General features: G+C 41.5%; 1 protein-coding gene across 2 annotated transcripts in view; it reads left to right on the top strand.

Moving 5' to 3' along the window:
- The window catches only part of sbf2 (SET binding factor 2), an 80,103-nt gene that overhangs the window by 33,656 nt on the left and 29,265 nt on the right, over window positions 1-17,182 (top strand). For both annotated transcript variants that reach the window (XM_079339870.1, XM_079339869.1), the window contains exons 5-16: window positions 265-375; window positions 1,452-1,557; window positions 5,087-5,219; window positions 6,149-6,257; window positions 6,599-6,712; window positions 7,557-7,634; window positions 8,067-8,180; window positions 8,986-9,114; window positions 9,300-9,398; window positions 9,538-9,742; window positions 10,300-10,409; window positions 11,126-11,275. In XM_079339870.1, the coding sequence (XP_079195996.1) occupies window positions 265-375; window positions 1,452-1,557; window positions 5,087-5,219; window positions 6,149-6,257; window positions 6,599-6,712; window positions 7,557-7,634; window positions 8,067-8,180; window positions 8,986-9,114; window positions 9,300-9,398; window positions 9,538-9,742; window positions 10,300-10,409; window positions 11,126-11,275 (1,458 nt within the window). The remainder of the gene's footprint in view (window positions 1-264; window positions 376-1,451; window positions 1,558-5,086; window positions 5,220-6,148; window positions 6,258-6,598; window positions 6,713-7,556; window positions 7,635-8,066; window positions 8,181-8,985; window positions 9,115-9,299; window positions 9,399-9,537; window positions 9,743-10,299; window positions 10,410-11,125; window positions 11,276-17,182) is intronic.

Here is a 17,182-nt window from a genome sequence, read left to right as displayed (position 1 = left end):
GCCCCAGTTTGCTTAAGAGTAAACCTGCACGCACTCCAGTAATTCCTAAAGCATATGAGAAACTGAAGCATAAGCACATCTGAGCTTTTCATTCCAGACGAGTTTGATCACAGGTTCTGCACAATCAGTTTCCGCTTTGCTATTCCTCTTACTAAGACCCTCTTCTTCTTGTATGTATTGTTTTGTTTCGGAGCTCAGATATTGATAACTACACGCAGTTCTTTGTTCATGTTCTTACTTTGTTTTGACATTGTGTTTTTGCAGGGGTGCTTGGGCCTTATCTACACTGTGTACATCGACAGCCTAAGTTTTCCTTTAGAGGGCCTGGTTGCCAACCTCTTTACTTTCCAGGTTCCCCTTGCCGGTGGATCCCAGGTGAGTCTTTTCCGACACAAAGCATACCAGGAGTACCTCAGCCTGCACAACATATCTCACCTGTTCCCTACATATCCAGAGCAGACAAGAGTGTTGGACTAGGTTAAAGTCACAAATGATTTATGTGAACAGTGCAGCCAATCAGGAATGTCGTGCTTAGATGGTGCCAGAGATTGCTGTCCAACCACAGGCAGTCATTTTCTAATACATATTCATCATTTTTTTTCCATATTGTTTTTTGGGGAAAAATACCTCAGCTTTAGAGTAGGGCAACAGACAGCAGAGCTCTTTAATGGTTTATAACAGTTTTGGGAAAATGTTTTCAAAATGTCAGTTCATTAAGTTCCCCTATTACTTATGGTTATTTTGTTCGCTATATATGGAGGCCAAGTGTCAGAAGTTGAGGCTGTAAAAGTGGTGAATCAGCCAATAGATGTTGGAACATATCTCTGGGTGAACCCCTGAGAAGTCCCTATTTCTTCGTTAAAACTGAGATTTAGTTTTGCAAAAGCGGGCAGTGTGCAGAAAGAGGAAAGAATCTGGCTGTTCCTCAGCAAGACGCCACTTAAAATCCACAGTCCTAAAGTCTGCCTCGAGGGACAACCTCAGCAGTGGAGCAGACTCATTTGTCAAAGCAGCACCTAGTTCAACACAAAGGTATGTCAAGAGCCTTATGAATGGAGTCGACCTGCAATACGTTAGATTTTTTTTTTTTTTACTAGACTGAAGAAAGATCAACATTACAAACTTCCTTAATCAGAATGACCAGCCAGTGGGAAGACTTTTGCATCTCAAGACAGCTGTTAGCCAGCTTAGCCTCGAATGTGTTATGCGAAGATCTTTTGAAATTAGTCCACAGTAGTTCTGCAATTTTACAATGAACCTGTTATATTTTTATATGTTCTACTGAAGTGCGTACTCTTTGAAAAACATAGATTTCAGCCCTGCAGCTGCAGTGTCTCTGTAGCACTGACTAACATACAGTTTACTGTATCCTAAGCCCTTCAGATGTCGTTCTGCTCGGCCCTGGTGGCTTTAAAACATTTCCATAACTGTTTTTTTTTTCACCTTTACAGAAGCTGTTCAGCCTGGGAGCAGGAGACCGGCAGCTCATCCAGACGCCTCTGAACGACACGCTGCCCGTCACATGCAAAAGTGTTGCTCTGCTCTTCCAGCAGCTGGGTGGGTCCATGCACTTTGAAAAGTGCAACGTAATCGTAATCATGAAACAGAGGGAGACTTATTGAGTCAGACTGTGACTTGTTAGTGACTTACTGTAAACCAGCCCCTTCATGCTGTTCAGTGACACGCATTTGTTTAATCCTTTGAATCAACAGTCGTTTCCCGCTGCACTTTGTCACGTTTACAAAATATCCCATTGAGGTTTAGGGCATTTTTTTTGTCGGGAGTTGTTATAATCTGACAGTAACACCTCAAAGAACATTTGTCTTAATCATTATCCTGGTGTTGTTCATCATTTGTAGCTTAATTGAAGCAGCTTAATGTGTGTAACATATTTTTCATTCATACAGTCTCACATCTTAGAGGCTTTGTTCTACTTTGCTTATCACATGGTGGTAAACTGAAGCTCTGCGGGACTTTTGCAATACTCCATTCAGGTTTTGGATTAATTTCACAGTAAATATATGCGAGGCGGGATTATTTTGTGTTTGCTTTGTCTCCTCAGTGTTTCTGTAACTTTCTTTTGGGGTGAAATGGGGCACATGATGAAGCTTTGATGCAGTTTACTGATTTCACGTGTTGGCTTGGTATGGTCAGACTTAAACGATTTGCATACGAGATATGTGCTTTGTTAAAGACCAGCGCTCGACGGACATGGGAAAACAGGACGTTCACTGAACTGGAAAGTAACTGTGCATGTACGTGCATCACCGCTGAACACTCTGCCGATAAAAGAGAACTGCTAGTGTAATCCATCGGTACTCAAACTGGGGAAGAAATGCAGTTATACCGATACCCATAGTCACCGGATATACTAATATCAGCAGATATTGTTAGCTGGGCGAATAATCAGTCGGGCTCTGTTCAAGATACAACATGCCTGTTTCACTGTTACTCATGCAATACGTTCACTGAAGAGTCACTTTCATCAACCTTCAAAGCTGAATTTTCTCATAAATCACAAACTATACTATTCTGCAATATATTTTTAGACGTTCTTGAAGTTCTGTAAGCTCAGTTTTTTTTTCTTTTTGTTTTTCTTTTTGAATCTCCAGGCTTACATCTGTGTGACAGGGAAATAATATTCACCTGATATTGGATTTGTAATGGAAAGTTGGCCTTGTTTAGCCTCATTTGATCAGAAGAATGTGCTTCGAAACATGAGCCGATCTTATTTCCCCAGTATTAACACCATCCTCTGTTTGTTTGGACACAGTGATCACGCACATGGGGGGTGGGGAGGGGGGGTATTTGCACGACACACATGTGATCAGAGTTATGTTTGAGTCAAGAATTTGAAGTCAATCTGGATACATAAAACAAACCAATTTTAAAACACAACCCACCCCATGACCTGTCAGTCTTCATAAGCCTCTTCACATGAATCAGTACAGTATGCTGATGCTTAGATGTGCGTACAGTTCTGCTTTTCCGTGAGGCATTAGTGCGCCTTAGAAAGAAAGGTGCTCAACACATTGCATTGTTAAAGAGACATGTAAGAAGTGTTGCACATGACAAGCTGGCCACTGATTAATAATGATACTCTGGTTAAATGGCTTTCAATTATTATGCAGTATGTGTGTCAGTTGGCGATGTCAAACAGTCTATGGATGCGCTGGTAGTACTTTTACTCAGTGAGGTTAGCCGTCTGTTTTCAGACGAAACTCTGCTACCTTTAGGCTATCAGCATTCATCTTACAGTGTGAAAATACAATAATTAATCCCAAATGCTCAATTCCGTTACAGTAGTCTGCATTCACCTATCCATTTATGATTAATGATCAAACTCTGATGGTTGATATTGAAACGCAGACATTCATTGGTTCCATTGATCATTGTGGGGGGGAAAAGTGTACAGTTCTCTCCCTGCTGTTTTAGCTGGTGTGAATGTTGTTATTGATCCCAGTTAATGAACTTTGAATATGGTATTTTACTTTCTTTGAGGTGGGACTGACGTATGCATTACTCTCTAACTAAGACTTTAAACCAGTTATTGCTTTAAGTTTGCTTGCTTGGCGGTTTCCCTAAAGTGGCCTTCTTCAAGCGTCGGCTTTCATTAACATGACTGGCCTGACTGACCTCCTCACCATAAAAAATGTGTCTGCATGCAGACAAGAAGCTATACAGTATGTTACAAGTCAGCAGATGAAGTCATTTCCAAGAAAGGAGAAACATCCAGTACATCCATTTCACTCATTAGATCCTCCACATGTCTGTGTGAGGGCTGGCCTGTAGCCGCTCGGACGAGCACGTCGGCACATCTATCTGTGCGTGCAGGTCACCCAAGTCACCAGAGAGGAATGTGTGTTAAACAGTCACTCTGCACAGGAAGGACATCCCCCGGGGCAAGATAAAATTGGCCACCAATTTAGCTGTGTGTTGCCTTTGTCTCTGTTGTTGTCTGGAGAGGTGTAGGCTATTGTTTTTTTTATTTAGAGTTTTCTGGAAAAGAGATGAATTTAAACAATAAAAATGAAAAGAAATCTCAGGCCTAATCATGAAACTCTGAAACAAAAAGGTGCTACCAACAATAAGTTGTACCCTCCACGGATTAGGATGACGTCATTGTGTGTAACAGGCCAGCGACACTCAACACTCCGATTTTATCAAAGCTTGTGTTTAGTTTCCTGTTTATCGCTGAAGCTCTCCGCTCAGACAGACAAACATCCAGACCCAGCACTTCCAGTGGCACGGATAAGCCCGACAGTTTTCCTCTCTCTTTTATCAGTCCAACCTGTGATGAATTGGTCTGCCCCTCTCCTGATGACAAACAATAACAGGAACTGTAAACTTAGAATTCTTCCCTGTCACATTGGTATTTGAAATATTATTGATACAGTACGAGTGTGTCATTTCCTTTTGTTGTTCTGAAAGTTTGTCATCAGTGTTTGAACAAATATGAATTTTGTAGAAACGTGTTGCAAGTTATCCAGCGGGATGAAACCGTGCTTTAAAAAACATTCCTCTACCCACAATTTACAAAGCTTGGTGACGGAGGAAAATAAGAAGTTTGCAGCTTCCTATCTCAAGCCTGACACTGTTTCTCTTGTCCTCCAGATCGTTCATGGAGTTTCAGTCCAGTGAAGCTCAGGACTCCTCTACACATACATTATCTATTTCTTAGCCAGAAAGAAACTGTTGCCTCTATGTTTTTTTTCATAGTCAAAGAACAAACGTTTCTTTCATGTATGTATTTATTTTTTGTTGATTCACATCAAATGTCCCACATCTAACAGATGACTTGTGATATTAGACACACTTTCCTCAGTACAAGTCGATAACTATTTGTCTGCGTATCACTGCCAAAACCTCTAAAAAAAAAAGATCGACAGACTTGTGTTCTGAATTGCAGTGATCGGCATTGAAGCTGTTGTGGATGCGAAATGCAAGTCCCAAATGAATATTGCGTGCCCTAATCTGTGTCAACAAATAACCTCAATCACTTGATGAATGACCTGGAACAATGTGTCAGTCACATTCCAACAAATACCTCATTCATTTCGTTGTCTGTTATTTTCCCCTGTTCCAGGAATCCAAAATGTTCTGAGCCTGTTTTGTGCGGTTCTGACAGAACATAAGGTTTTGTTCCACTCCACCAGTTACCAGAGGCTCGGAGAGGCGTGCCGCGCCCTGGAAGCCCTCATGTTTCCACTCAAATACAGGTAAGAACTGTATGTGTCTGAGCCCAGCTTCAGGACGGATTCTCACGTGACTTTCTGCAAACACCTGAACGTGTGATTAGACTAATGAGTCACTTTGGCATCATGATACTTAGCTTTAGGGATACCATTCAGATAAGATCATTCTTTGAGATCACAACATTTGACCTGGTTTAACCTTATTTATTGGCTGTCTGCACCTGCCTTTGTCTTTTTAGACAACACTTTGGAAAGCATTTTGACCTAATAGGCAGTTACTAACATTTTCCACTTTTAGGAGAAAATGTTTGCATAATTAACTGGTTGACCTAGAACAAGAGAGGAAGTCATTTGTTTTTCCCTGTTATCAACAATCTACCAATGTCTGCACAGTTCAAGGTGTTTGTAATATTTCTGTTTTTATTCTATTTCTTCTCAGTATTAACGGATGTCAGTTTAGCTCAGTGGTTGACGCATGTGCCCGATCTACGGAGGCTATAGTCCTTGTCGTAGCGAATGTGGGTTCAATCCCTTTGCTGCATTTCTTCCCCCCTCTCTGTCCTCTGAGGCAAACAATCACCCAAAAAACTCTGATTTCCTCCAGCCATGTTGCATCATGATGTACTCTCTTCCTGTAAAAGTGAGGAATAGGTTTCCTTTGAAAGCAGCAATGTTGTAAATCAGTGTTGAAGTCATCCTGGTGCCATCCTCCTTTTCTTTTATCTGACTCTGAAATTTATGAACATCTTGGTTTCTATTTTCGTATTCTGAGTATCACTGGTCAGCTGTTTAGTTTCCGTTTGGAAATAGTCTTGAGTTAACCACTTCCAATACCCTGCACTGCTACGTCAGACTTTCTGTTACACACTCAGCTTGCTACTCTTCCTCATCCACCTTCCTAGTATTTTGTAACATTTTTGGAATTCACATTTGGTATCCTCTTGTGTAATTAGTTACCCATACATCCCGATCCTACCTTCACGGCTGCTGGAGGTGTTGAGCTCACCCACTCCCTTCATCATTGGAGTGCACTCCATGTTTCAGAATGAAATCCAGGATCTGGTGAGTGCACATTTATCACGGGAAGCACTTCAGCCGTGTCTACAATCCAGAAAACAACATTCATGCATTCATTGCATACATTCAAACACATGAATCATTACTAAGAATGGACTCCATCACACTTTATTTTAATAACCTGTAACTGAGAATGTATTGGGTCATTTAAGGACTTGACTTTCAAGAAGTTTTTAACACATGATGATTCATTCTCTGCTCTTCAGCAAGATGTTTGTTTTGCTGGTTTCGGCTGAGCGTCGCCAGGTGTGCATGCTGTTCAGCACAGTACTCCCCCCACCTGCTATTAAACCACCTGACCCCTCACTCTTCTGTTTGTTCGCCAGTTGGATGTTATTATTGCCGACCTGGATGGAGGAACAATAAAGATCCCTGAGTGTATCCACTTGTCCCTACTCCCTGAACCTGTGTTACACCTAACACAAACCGCCCTGTCTCTGGTAAGCACACACACACACACACACACACACACACACACACACACACACACACTTACATCAACTATACATACTGTTTAAATACTGGCAATGTGATAACATTCGTGCAAAGATTTAAAAAAAACAAAAAACCTTTCATTAAATAATTACCCTTCACACAGAGACATGTTTCTGTAATTGCTTAGCAGTGTATGTTGGTCTATCATTCTGTTGAATAGACTGGTGACTTCAGTCCTCGTCGCAGCGGCCATAGATTTGTATTCCTTTCTTGTCCCTTGCATGTCATCCCCCTACACATTCTCCTCTCCTATAGATAATGTCTATGGTTCCGATGGCTGATCCTTCTACTGCCCCTCTCTGATGTTCTCATCGCAGGCTCTCTTTGTCTCCTCAAAGCATTAAACATGACCATTTCTAACTGACATGAAAGAATGCAAAACATTTCTCAATAGGAACAAATTAATGGAGGCCTGTCTCTATTTTTACTCCTGGAGACATGTTGGAAGGCGAGGGCAGCTAGTGTGGGTTATAGTTCACAACCTCCACTTATTCTGTTTACTAGTAGATCGTAGCCGAACTAAAAGTCCTAACTTCTGCCAAAACAATGCTTGCATTGAGCCTCATGTATGAAATCTTTTTGCAACAATTTAAAGTTTGCTTTAAGTTGAGTTAAAATTGAATGGAAAGACAACTCAATGCTGATTAATTTGTTGTTTTTAAATGCTTAACTTGTTTTTTTCCCCAGTATAAAGAATTATCTGGTCAGTTTTTTCTCTTACCTAGAACGGTATTCAAGATAAAGACATGACAAAATACATTTGTTTAAAGATTGATCTGTTCATTGTAGGTTTTGCACCCTGATCTGGAGATAGCAGACAATGCCTTCCCTCCGCCTCGCACAGCACCCTCCAACCTCAAGTTGTTGGTAAGTCACCCTCACCATCGCATGCCCTCCATTCATTCAGGATGTCTCATTCTGAGGAGTGACATGCCCTCCTTACTCCCACATGAGGAACATAGAGATTGTTTTCATCAAAAAAGGGCTCTTATCGGTAAGAGGTTACGGTCAGAGTGGGGCGCTTACTGACAGTAACCCAATAACCCTTAAGACAAATAAACATGTCTGTTGCATAATTAACTTATCAGACTGCATTTGTGGCATAGCTGTTTGATGAGTCGTGTGTGTGTGTGTGTGTGTGTGTGTGTGTGTGTGTGTGTGTGTGTGTGTGTGTGTGTGTGTGTGTGTGTGTGTGTGTGTGTGTGTGTGTGTGTGTGTGTGTGTGTGTGTGTGTGTGTGTGTGTGTGTGTGTGTGTGTGTGTGTGTGTGTGTGTGTGTGTGTGTGTGTGTGTTTTTTAGGACAAGGAGGTGAGGGCCGTCTTCCTCAGGCTGTTTGCACAACTCTTCCAGGGCTACAGGTCTTGCCTGCAGCTCATTCGGATCCATTCTGAACCAGTCATTCACTTTCACAAGGTGAAGTAACAACATGATGTAAAACCTAGTTTTCCAATACGTGACCTGAGTGTAAACCCCTTTAGCAATTGCTGCTTAGAAAACACATTGTTCTGTTAAAACGCCTTGCATTTCAAAGCTGGAGTTCAGCAGTGAGCGTGCAATTACATGCAAAGACCTGAGAGAAAAATCTGTCGTGTGTGCGTATGCGTGCGCGCCCGTGTGCATGTTGTTTTAACTCTGTTGCAGTGGCTCCATGACTCTTTCCTTTTGTTTATGCAAGCTTCGGACACAATCCTGTAACCTTGGGCAAAGACCGGCAATGAGCCATATGAAACGTATTAGGTTTACATTTTTGTTTTGTGCTGGGGATTTTGTTTGTTCATGTCTGTAGTGTCTCCGTGGCAACTCTTCATCCGGCACATCATCCACAAAGTACCCCACATGGATCACATTATAAAAAAAACCCCTCTGCCTCTTCGCCTGTAATCACTGAGTGGAGAGGGCTCGAGTCAACTATGTTTTGTGTCTTCTACCCACAAGCACAAATAATTATACCTAAATTAAATTAAATTGAATTAATTTGCATGATTTATGTCCTTTCTTGTTCATGCTAAATAACTAAATTATCATTTCAGCAATAAAGAAAGCTAGTCTTAGGCCCCCTTGCTGAGATTTAACTTTTGAAATCATGTAATTGTCCTCTAAAAATGGCTGTGATCAACATGCTTCTTTTTTCAGTCTGCAGTATATATATCATATGAACAAGGTTATATTGGTCCCATCTGTGCTTGATTGTAACTGCTCTAATTCCGACATTATCCAGACTGCCTTCCTGGGCCAGCGAGGCCTCATCGAGAATGATTTTCTGACCAAGGTTTTGGATGGCATGGCCTTCGCTGGCTTTGTCTCAGAGAGAGGTCCGCCTTACCGAGCCTGTGATCTCTTTGATGAGGTACTGTTCTATGGCGCTCCAGCTAAAGCTCAATTAAACTACCAAACGTCTACATCAAGAATAATTCGCTCTACTGTTCTATCAGTTTGAATGGATTCTAAGTGATGATTCATCAATTTAAGTTTAATTGTGTTTACTACTTTCTGTTGCATTTCCTGCTCGTTTTGTGTTTGTGTGTTTTCTAGCTGGTAGCCTTAGATATCGACTGCTTTAAAGAAGAAGAGGTCAGCCCTGCCAAGCTGCAGAAGCACATCAGGGAACTTTCTGAGCAGCTGTACCGAAATGTAAGAATCATCTTCTCTTCATTATTCATGTTGCACCGTACGGGCCAGAGATCTTCAGCACGCTCCAGATCATATAGCCACTGTTTATGCAACTGTGTATTCTATTAATACATATGGTTTTCTCATTCTTGCACTCTAGGAGAACCCAAACCCACACATGGCATTCCAGAAAGTGCCTCGGCCTTCAGAGGGATCCCACCTGCGGGTGCACCAGATACCCTTCCCCCTGCTCGATGATGAAAACGTGGAGAAGATGCTGCAGGAGGGCGTGGCAAAACACAGCAGCACACCTCCCTCTACACGTGCTGAGAAGAAGTGTGTTGTACCTCCCGGACCACCTGTTGGTATGGCTACCTTTGATCTCTATGATGATGTTAAGTGTACTCCTGTGATCATTGAACTTCCAGTAAATGTTTTAAAATACGTGCAGGGTTGTGCTCCAAGCTAAGAAGACGTTAAAGTTCTTTTAATCACATCTGTCTTGCGCTGGCTGGTACAGTGTCTGGCAAGACCAGTTAGTATTTAAAATGTGTGCCCTTTTTTTTCCTGGAAGACATTCAAAAAAGGACATGACTCCTCCTGAACTCTGGAGTGTTTTATTCTTTATGTTGAATAAAAAGTTCTCTTGAATATTAATTTCCCTCCCCGATGACCAGATGTGCTACAAGTGAGGTTGGAGGTTGTTTCAGTCCTACTTGGTCTGTAAAGGACAATCAAAATCCCACAAATACTTCATTTAAAGATAGCACAAATGTGCTTCCTCAAAAAGCCTTAATGAGAACTTTAACCTAACCCTTTCCCTCGGTGATTAACATACCTCAAGTCTTCAAATCATGATTTGTGAAATTTCTTTGATTTTCTCCGTCTCCTCTGCTTTTTTTTTTCTCTTTCTGTCTCCCAGTGTCCATTATGGGTAAGAGTGGCTCCGTGTTTAACAGCGCTCGCAGGCTGGAGGTGGTGCGGAGCTGCATATCCTTCATCTTTGACAACAAGACCCTCGAGACTGAAAAGGTGATGCACAATGACTTTGATCAGGAGAGCTCATTAACCTTAATAAAAGCTGGTGTAGATCTGACCCTTTGTGTTCCACACACCAGGCAGACAGAGCTGTAGAGCTCTCCTCACATTCATCATCATAATATCTCCAAGCTGGGCCAAAGATATGCACACGCAGAAATAGACCAAACACTTTACAGCTTCTTTTAACTGTCTTGCCCTCTTTACACACACTTTTATCTGTTGCCTTTGCATGTATCTTTACTACACAAAGATGTCTGATGAAAAAAAACGTCTCCTTCAATGAGGCCCAATGAACTGTGTGTGGAGTTCTGCATGAACAGTCGGCTCCATATGCGTCCATGCTTTCAAATGGGAAGGTTGCCAAATATTTTATATATCCCTCTTGCTTCGTATAGGAGTTATATAATCCAAGCATGCATCTCTGTGCAAATGTAAGTACGCATAGCTTGCATCCCCTGAACAACCCCCCATGAGGCTGTAAATCTTTTGCTGTCTTGATGAACAGCAGGTAGAAGTAGCTGGCAGTGCATTGGTACATGCGATGTGTAGCTATAACAAGAGAGAGAGAGAAAAAAAAGAAAAGAATACACTTTGTCAATATTTCAGAAAGCAAGAACTCTCTCATTTCTTGACCAATCATGAATCTCAAATCAGCCTCTTTTGTTAAATCAATCACTTCACTTCAACATGTTTCTTAATCCTAACAGACTCTTCCAGCCGCACTGCGCGCACTCAAAGGCAAAGCAGCTCGCCATTGTCTCACTGAAGAACTGAGTCTTCACGTCCAGCAGAACCGAGCCATTCTGGACCATCAACAGTTTGACTACATCATCCGAATGATGAACTGTGCCCTTCAGGTAAGACACAACACGGACATCAGAGACGACTTGCTCTTAGCAAAGTCGCGAAGGTGGGGCGCTACATATCAAAAGACTACTTTTCTATGTTGTGATGTCAACAACTTGATGTAAATGATGTTACTAAAAACTAACACAGCTTCACAGCTTTAGATGTTTTATGTTCTTAAATAAAAGGAAAAAGACCAAAATCTTTCTCCTTCCCCACCCATAATGCAACTCTTAGTGATATTGCATCATACACAAGGGTAGCTTCAAAATCAAATATTTGTCTTTAGTTTTGAATGATCTTTTTGATCTGCTGATAAAAACATCCAACTTGAGGCTTTTCATGATTATGAGTATGAGCATTATGAGTATACATATTAAACTTTCATTTCTTTCTCGTCTCTGCTTTAAGCAGGAGTTGGACCTTAGCTGTTGTGATCCAGTGCATTTACCAAAATGTGAACGCTAATTTCAAAACAATCATTTCCCTCGCTAGCATAACGTGTCAATGTCAGGTGCATGCTCAACAGAATTTTAATCATTTCCCTACGGGAGACGCATTTAGTAAAAGCAAAATATGAGCTAGTGTCAAATGTAACTTTTCCTTATTACACACACTAGTTGAAATGTACATATTTGCGCTTTTTACCCAAATACTACACATACTTTATTTTTAATTTAAACCGGTCTTCTTTTTTTTTTTTAGAGATATCCAGTGCCAAGTGTTCCCCCTTTAGCCTTTCCATTTGTAGGGTTAGAATGTGTTTTGTTGGTATTGTATGTATATGATCATCGCAAAACATACTATAACTTTAAAGTGGTGGGAGACCCGACATTACAACTCTAGTTCCACTTGCATTTACAGCATGTGAAAAGTAAATATTTTTTCACTATAAAACCTTCAGACAAGATCTGGTGCAACCATGTGCGCTCGGGTAAACTTTGTCTTCCCACAGACGTCTGCTTTTCAGACTGCTCTGGGGTTTCAAAGAGGAGTTCATACTTTTGAAAGGCACTAAGTATGTATGTAAGTTGCAGTACACGTTCACAGAGGAAAGGTGCCAGCTGTGCTTCCTCTCTTCTTTTTTTCTTTCTACTCAAGTGTGTTGTTGTCTACAACACCTGCCAGTCAGAGTCTCTTCAGTGCTGCTCAAGTTCTGTCAGATAGTATGTTTCTCTCTTCCTGATGCCCTCATTCCTCAGTTAGTTGTCAAAGCCAGTAAGTAATGTGTTTTTGTGCCGCTCATAAAGGGTTACTGAGGCTTCACTCAGCTAGAGCAGCCGGGTCTTTATTGGAAGTTCCTCATGTTTTACTGGCTTGAATCTGCCTTTTACAGGGATTTTAGTAATTTTAAGCAGCCCTCATAGACTGCAGCTTTTATGGAGTGATTTAAGATTCCAGTCATCCCCCCTAAAATGATAGAAAGCCAATTAATCTCAACATCTGCCAGAGCGAGGGACACACAAGGTCAAGTGAAGTGTCATTTGCTCCACATTTATACAACCAAACAAAACGCAAAGCCAAGCACAGCATTGATCACCTTGGTAATCTGATGTCTAAATGTCAAAGCCGCTGTTTCACTGAATATTATTCATCGCTTTCCACGTAGAAGACGTGAAAACAACGACCTGTTGCATAATCCCTAAATGCCTGCATTTCAAGCAGCAGAGATTTATTTTGCTCTGCTGTGAAAGCAGTTTGCTTGTGACGTGCATTCGTTCAAAAAGATAACAATACCACCATCTCTTAAGTCTGCAATGACGCAAAGCAGCACACCTTGAGGGAGCTCTCTCTTTTTTTTTTTTATACAGCCAGAAGCCAGAGAGAGACAATGTGTCTTTTTGTATGCAAAGATGGTCTTGATGCGTCAGCCTAATATTTCTGAAACAAATGGTGTTTTGATGGGTTTTTTTAAAAGCTGGACAGGAAAAAATGATAAGCAGTATAACACACCTCCCTAAAGAATTCAATAAGGAGATAAAAAAAAAAAATTCATAACAAACAGAACCTGAAAGAAGTTGATGCAGATGTTGTCAGAGAGGCCATACATGGAAGGGAAATTAATAATACACAGATGGAAAAGACAATTTATGGGGAGATGACTTTTAGTTGACCACAAATTTGGATTAGGAATACTTTATCCCTTTTTTCAGATTTTTCTCTGATGTTTATTTTTTTCTTTTTTTTTGTCGTCTCTTCTGTTAATGAAGCCGGAAACATTTGTTCCCAGCTTTTATTTGTTCTCAGCTCTTCTGTAAATGATCTGTCTCAGTTGGGCTGTGAAAGGAATATACATAGTACATTTTTGGGCCAGTAATTACTCAGAGAGAGAGAGAGAGAGAGAGAGGGAGAGAGAGAGAGAGAGAGAGAGAGAGAGAGAGAGAGCTTTACACAGCTAAAGTGACTTATTAATTGAATAAATATAATTCACTCTTTGATCAATGACATTGTGTTGCCTCATTTGGAGTCCTGGCCTCAATGTTAACATGACACATTTGCAATGACCTCATCATTACGAGGACGATTCACAACACACCTTGTTTAACTGTCAAGCTGAGGTTAAGGGACAGTTCTGTTGACTGGTCCATGTTTTCTTTTGGAAGGTTTGCAGCGTGTAAATCAAAAACGTACAAAGGATCAAAAGGTTTGGACATCAGAATCAGGTGATTACGCTTCTTGTCAGCACTGTAATTCCTCCCGTACACTTTTCTGTCATACATAAAAAAGATGTTGATACATTCTTTGGATGGGTGGATATGGTTTGAAAGGGCTATAGAATGACGCATTTTCCTTTTCCAACATCTGCTGTAATTCTTCACTGCCACGAATCACGCACAGTAACGACCCTCATTAAGGCATTTGAGTTAATTGCACATTTATTTGTTTGTGTGTGTGTGTGTGTGTGCGCACACTGGTCAGTGCTCCAGATTTGTGAAGCACACGTTGCGCAAGCCATGTGGGGGAATGAGTCCTGCTGTGGATGTATCCTGGCATCTCAACCATTTCCTGTCAGATAGGATTATGAGCCCTCTGTGCTTGGCTCTCTTGTGGCCCAGGGCCTCATCACGGTGCTTGAAAACACACTCTGGACTGCAGTTTGCTGAGTGGAGATTGGATCAGGAGAACCATGGGAAGCGGCAGAAGCAGCATGGAGTCCATGAGTTCCGCATGATCCAGAGCTCGACCGCCTGATATATCTCAACGTGCAGGAACACTCGTAACACACAGATGTTTCTAGAAAGGATGAGGCATTTGTCTGACTGTCCTGTCTGAATCACAGACTGTGTGAGGGGAGAGTTGGTCACTGAGGCTTCCTGCTGTGTAATCTGTGTGCTATTATACATTTGAACATCTCCTATATTAGTCTATTGAAGACTTTATACATTATTTAGATCATAAATTAGTCTTTTATTGTGAGAACATGGCCCCTGTCTGCCTCAGTGGCCTTGATAGACTGCCTTGCGTAACAAGGTCACTGGGAATCAGTACTGGGTATCATTCCCATGTTCTGATATCTGTTTCTCTCGGATGTCCACCAGTAAGGACAGGTAAACATCTGCGTTTTTCAGATTTTTGTTTTTGCTTACGCTCTGGAATCTTTGTTTGTTTCTCGTCTGGACAGCTCAGCAGTCAGCTATGTGGCTAATTCCTCTTCCCATTAGGGGCTCAAGCCCCAATTAATAAAGTGTGTCAGTAGCTACCGAAGTCTCGTAAAAGTATATCATACCACACGTGTCAGTTCATCTCGCAGCGTTTCCTGGAAATTTCATGCGTCTCTGGACACACACAGGAAGCTGCTGTTTGTTCACATCCTGCAGTGTTTCTGTCACATGCTCTCACTTCTTGTTTTTGCCTGCTGGATACGTGTCTGAGACCAAATAGCTGTGTTATTCATCACAGTAATCTTTTGCTCCCGTAGCTTCGACGGGAAGAAACGGTCAAGACGTGCTGTAAATAATGGGAGGAAAGCTAGACAGCAGGGTGTCTTTGCAAACAGCAATGTGGGGATGCAAAACACCCCTTCTGTGTTGTTATCCCGAATAAGCGTGCATGTTTCTCCCATGATGCATCATGTAGCTCCATGCAGCTCTATACAAGTGATGGAATCCTAAATTCCAATCCATTTACCTCGGGAGAATTTTCCTGTGAGGCTGATGGATGCGAAAGCACTCAGCTGCACTTCTTAACTTTGTCGTTCAGCCTTTTGACAGTCATTCTGAAGATTGTACTCCGTATCAGTCCGAATTGTAAATTAACCCCGGAAACATTCTCATTTAGCTAGCAGGCAGGACAGGAGTTCAGTGGAGAAGTCGTTAAAAGTAAAACAAAGGAAAATTTGAACTTTATATTTGCACATGAAGTGTTGGAACAGCCTCTGGTCAAACCACTTTGGCACTTTCTTAATCTGAAGTCGCAGCCATTTTCATGTCTGTCGTCAGAAGTTTCTGTTCCACAATTCGGATGAAAAGCATCGCTGAACCTCTTTTTGTTTGAATAAAGCTGCTTTGTTAATTACCCGCGCACTTTTTTCTGCCTGTGCATTTCCACTTGTTGTTCCGTGTTGACTGGGGGTCCGTGAACTCCTGTGACCTGCAGCATTGTTAGGATGCTGGTAAACAATGCTCTGTGCCGCTTCAAGCTGGAACATTTCACCGCAGCCTAAATAACTGCGAAGAAAAACACTGGGGACAAGAAAAATAAAACAGAAAGTATGTTGATTAGTCCATGGGGGGCCAGGCTTTCATGTGTAGCTGTGGATCTTGTGTTTTACATTTTCCCCTCCTCTGTACATTCTTGTCTGCGTTTTTTTTTTCTTTTCTTGAGGAATGGCGGTCACAGAGGCCCCGTTACAGAGCAGTGTCAGAAAGTGCAGCCTTTTCTCCTCCTATCTCTGCTGCCAGAATGAAAGACCACAGAAAAATAAATAATGAACAAACTTTGCCAAGAACTGAAGATTGCTAGTTTTTGTGAGTAAACATTTTACATCTTTAGAGAGAGAGAGAGAGAGAGAGAGAAAGTGATTGTAAAACTGTTAGAGCTTAGTGAGTAAAAAAGTTTGCCCACATAGGGATATACGGTGCAGCAGCAGGTCGGAGTCATCGCTCCAGTTCGTGAACGATCTTAAGTTTCAAGTCAAGTTTCCTCTGACCATTCTCATGTTCAGAGTTCAACAAGTAAATCCCCACAAAGCTTTCCAGAGATAAGTACCAATTTCCTGTGAATTTACTACTTTTAAGTCCAACTTGTGTCCTTTTCTTTGAGTCTTCTGTTCTCATCGTTCGCCGTGATCTGTGCAAGGGAGGTTTAGTTTGGGCCCCTAAGTCCCCTGCTCTAAGCCTCTTAATGTACTTTTCATCATGATAGAGTTCTCTTGAAAGCACCATAAAGTGCCGCCTTTCTGGCTTGAGGCAGTTTGGAATACAGAGACACTTGGGCCTGGCATGTCAAATGTCCGAGCGGGAATGAGTATGGTCTTATTTAAAAAAATAAGTTCCAAAAAGGGAGAATTAGACTTGTCTTCCTGGCATGTCGTGTCTTCTTGATAAATGGACGCAGCATTTTATTGCTTCAACATGATAGGATTTCATGCAATTTTCTTCAAAATGGGAATGTAGTTCAAGACAGGAAAGCATTACTACTAAAAAAAGAGGACTGGAGCGCTTTGACTGTTGTGTCAATGCAGGATTATATAAGACTATTGGAAGCATGTGTCCTGATAGTGGAGAAGAAACAGTAAGCGGTTCTGGCAGACCTTTTTAAAGCTTTGTTACATGTAACATGAGAATCTTTATGTAACATGTTGGTTTGCAGAAGATTAATTCTGTACCCTCATATTTGTCATCTTTGATGACTTATGACCAGCAGAGTCAGAATGAGACACAGACACTGTTTGCTCTTGTGTCTCAGCCATACCACCA

The sequence above is a fragment of the Symphodus melops genome (assembly GCF_947650265.1).
Source record: "Symphodus melops genome assembly, chromosome: 3".
In the NCBI taxonomy this organism is placed as follows: Eukaryota; Metazoa; Chordata; class Actinopteri; order Labriformes; family Labridae; genus Symphodus; species Symphodus melops.
Note: the sequence above shows the minus strand (reverse complement) of the source record. Positions and strands in the feature narration are given on the sequence as shown.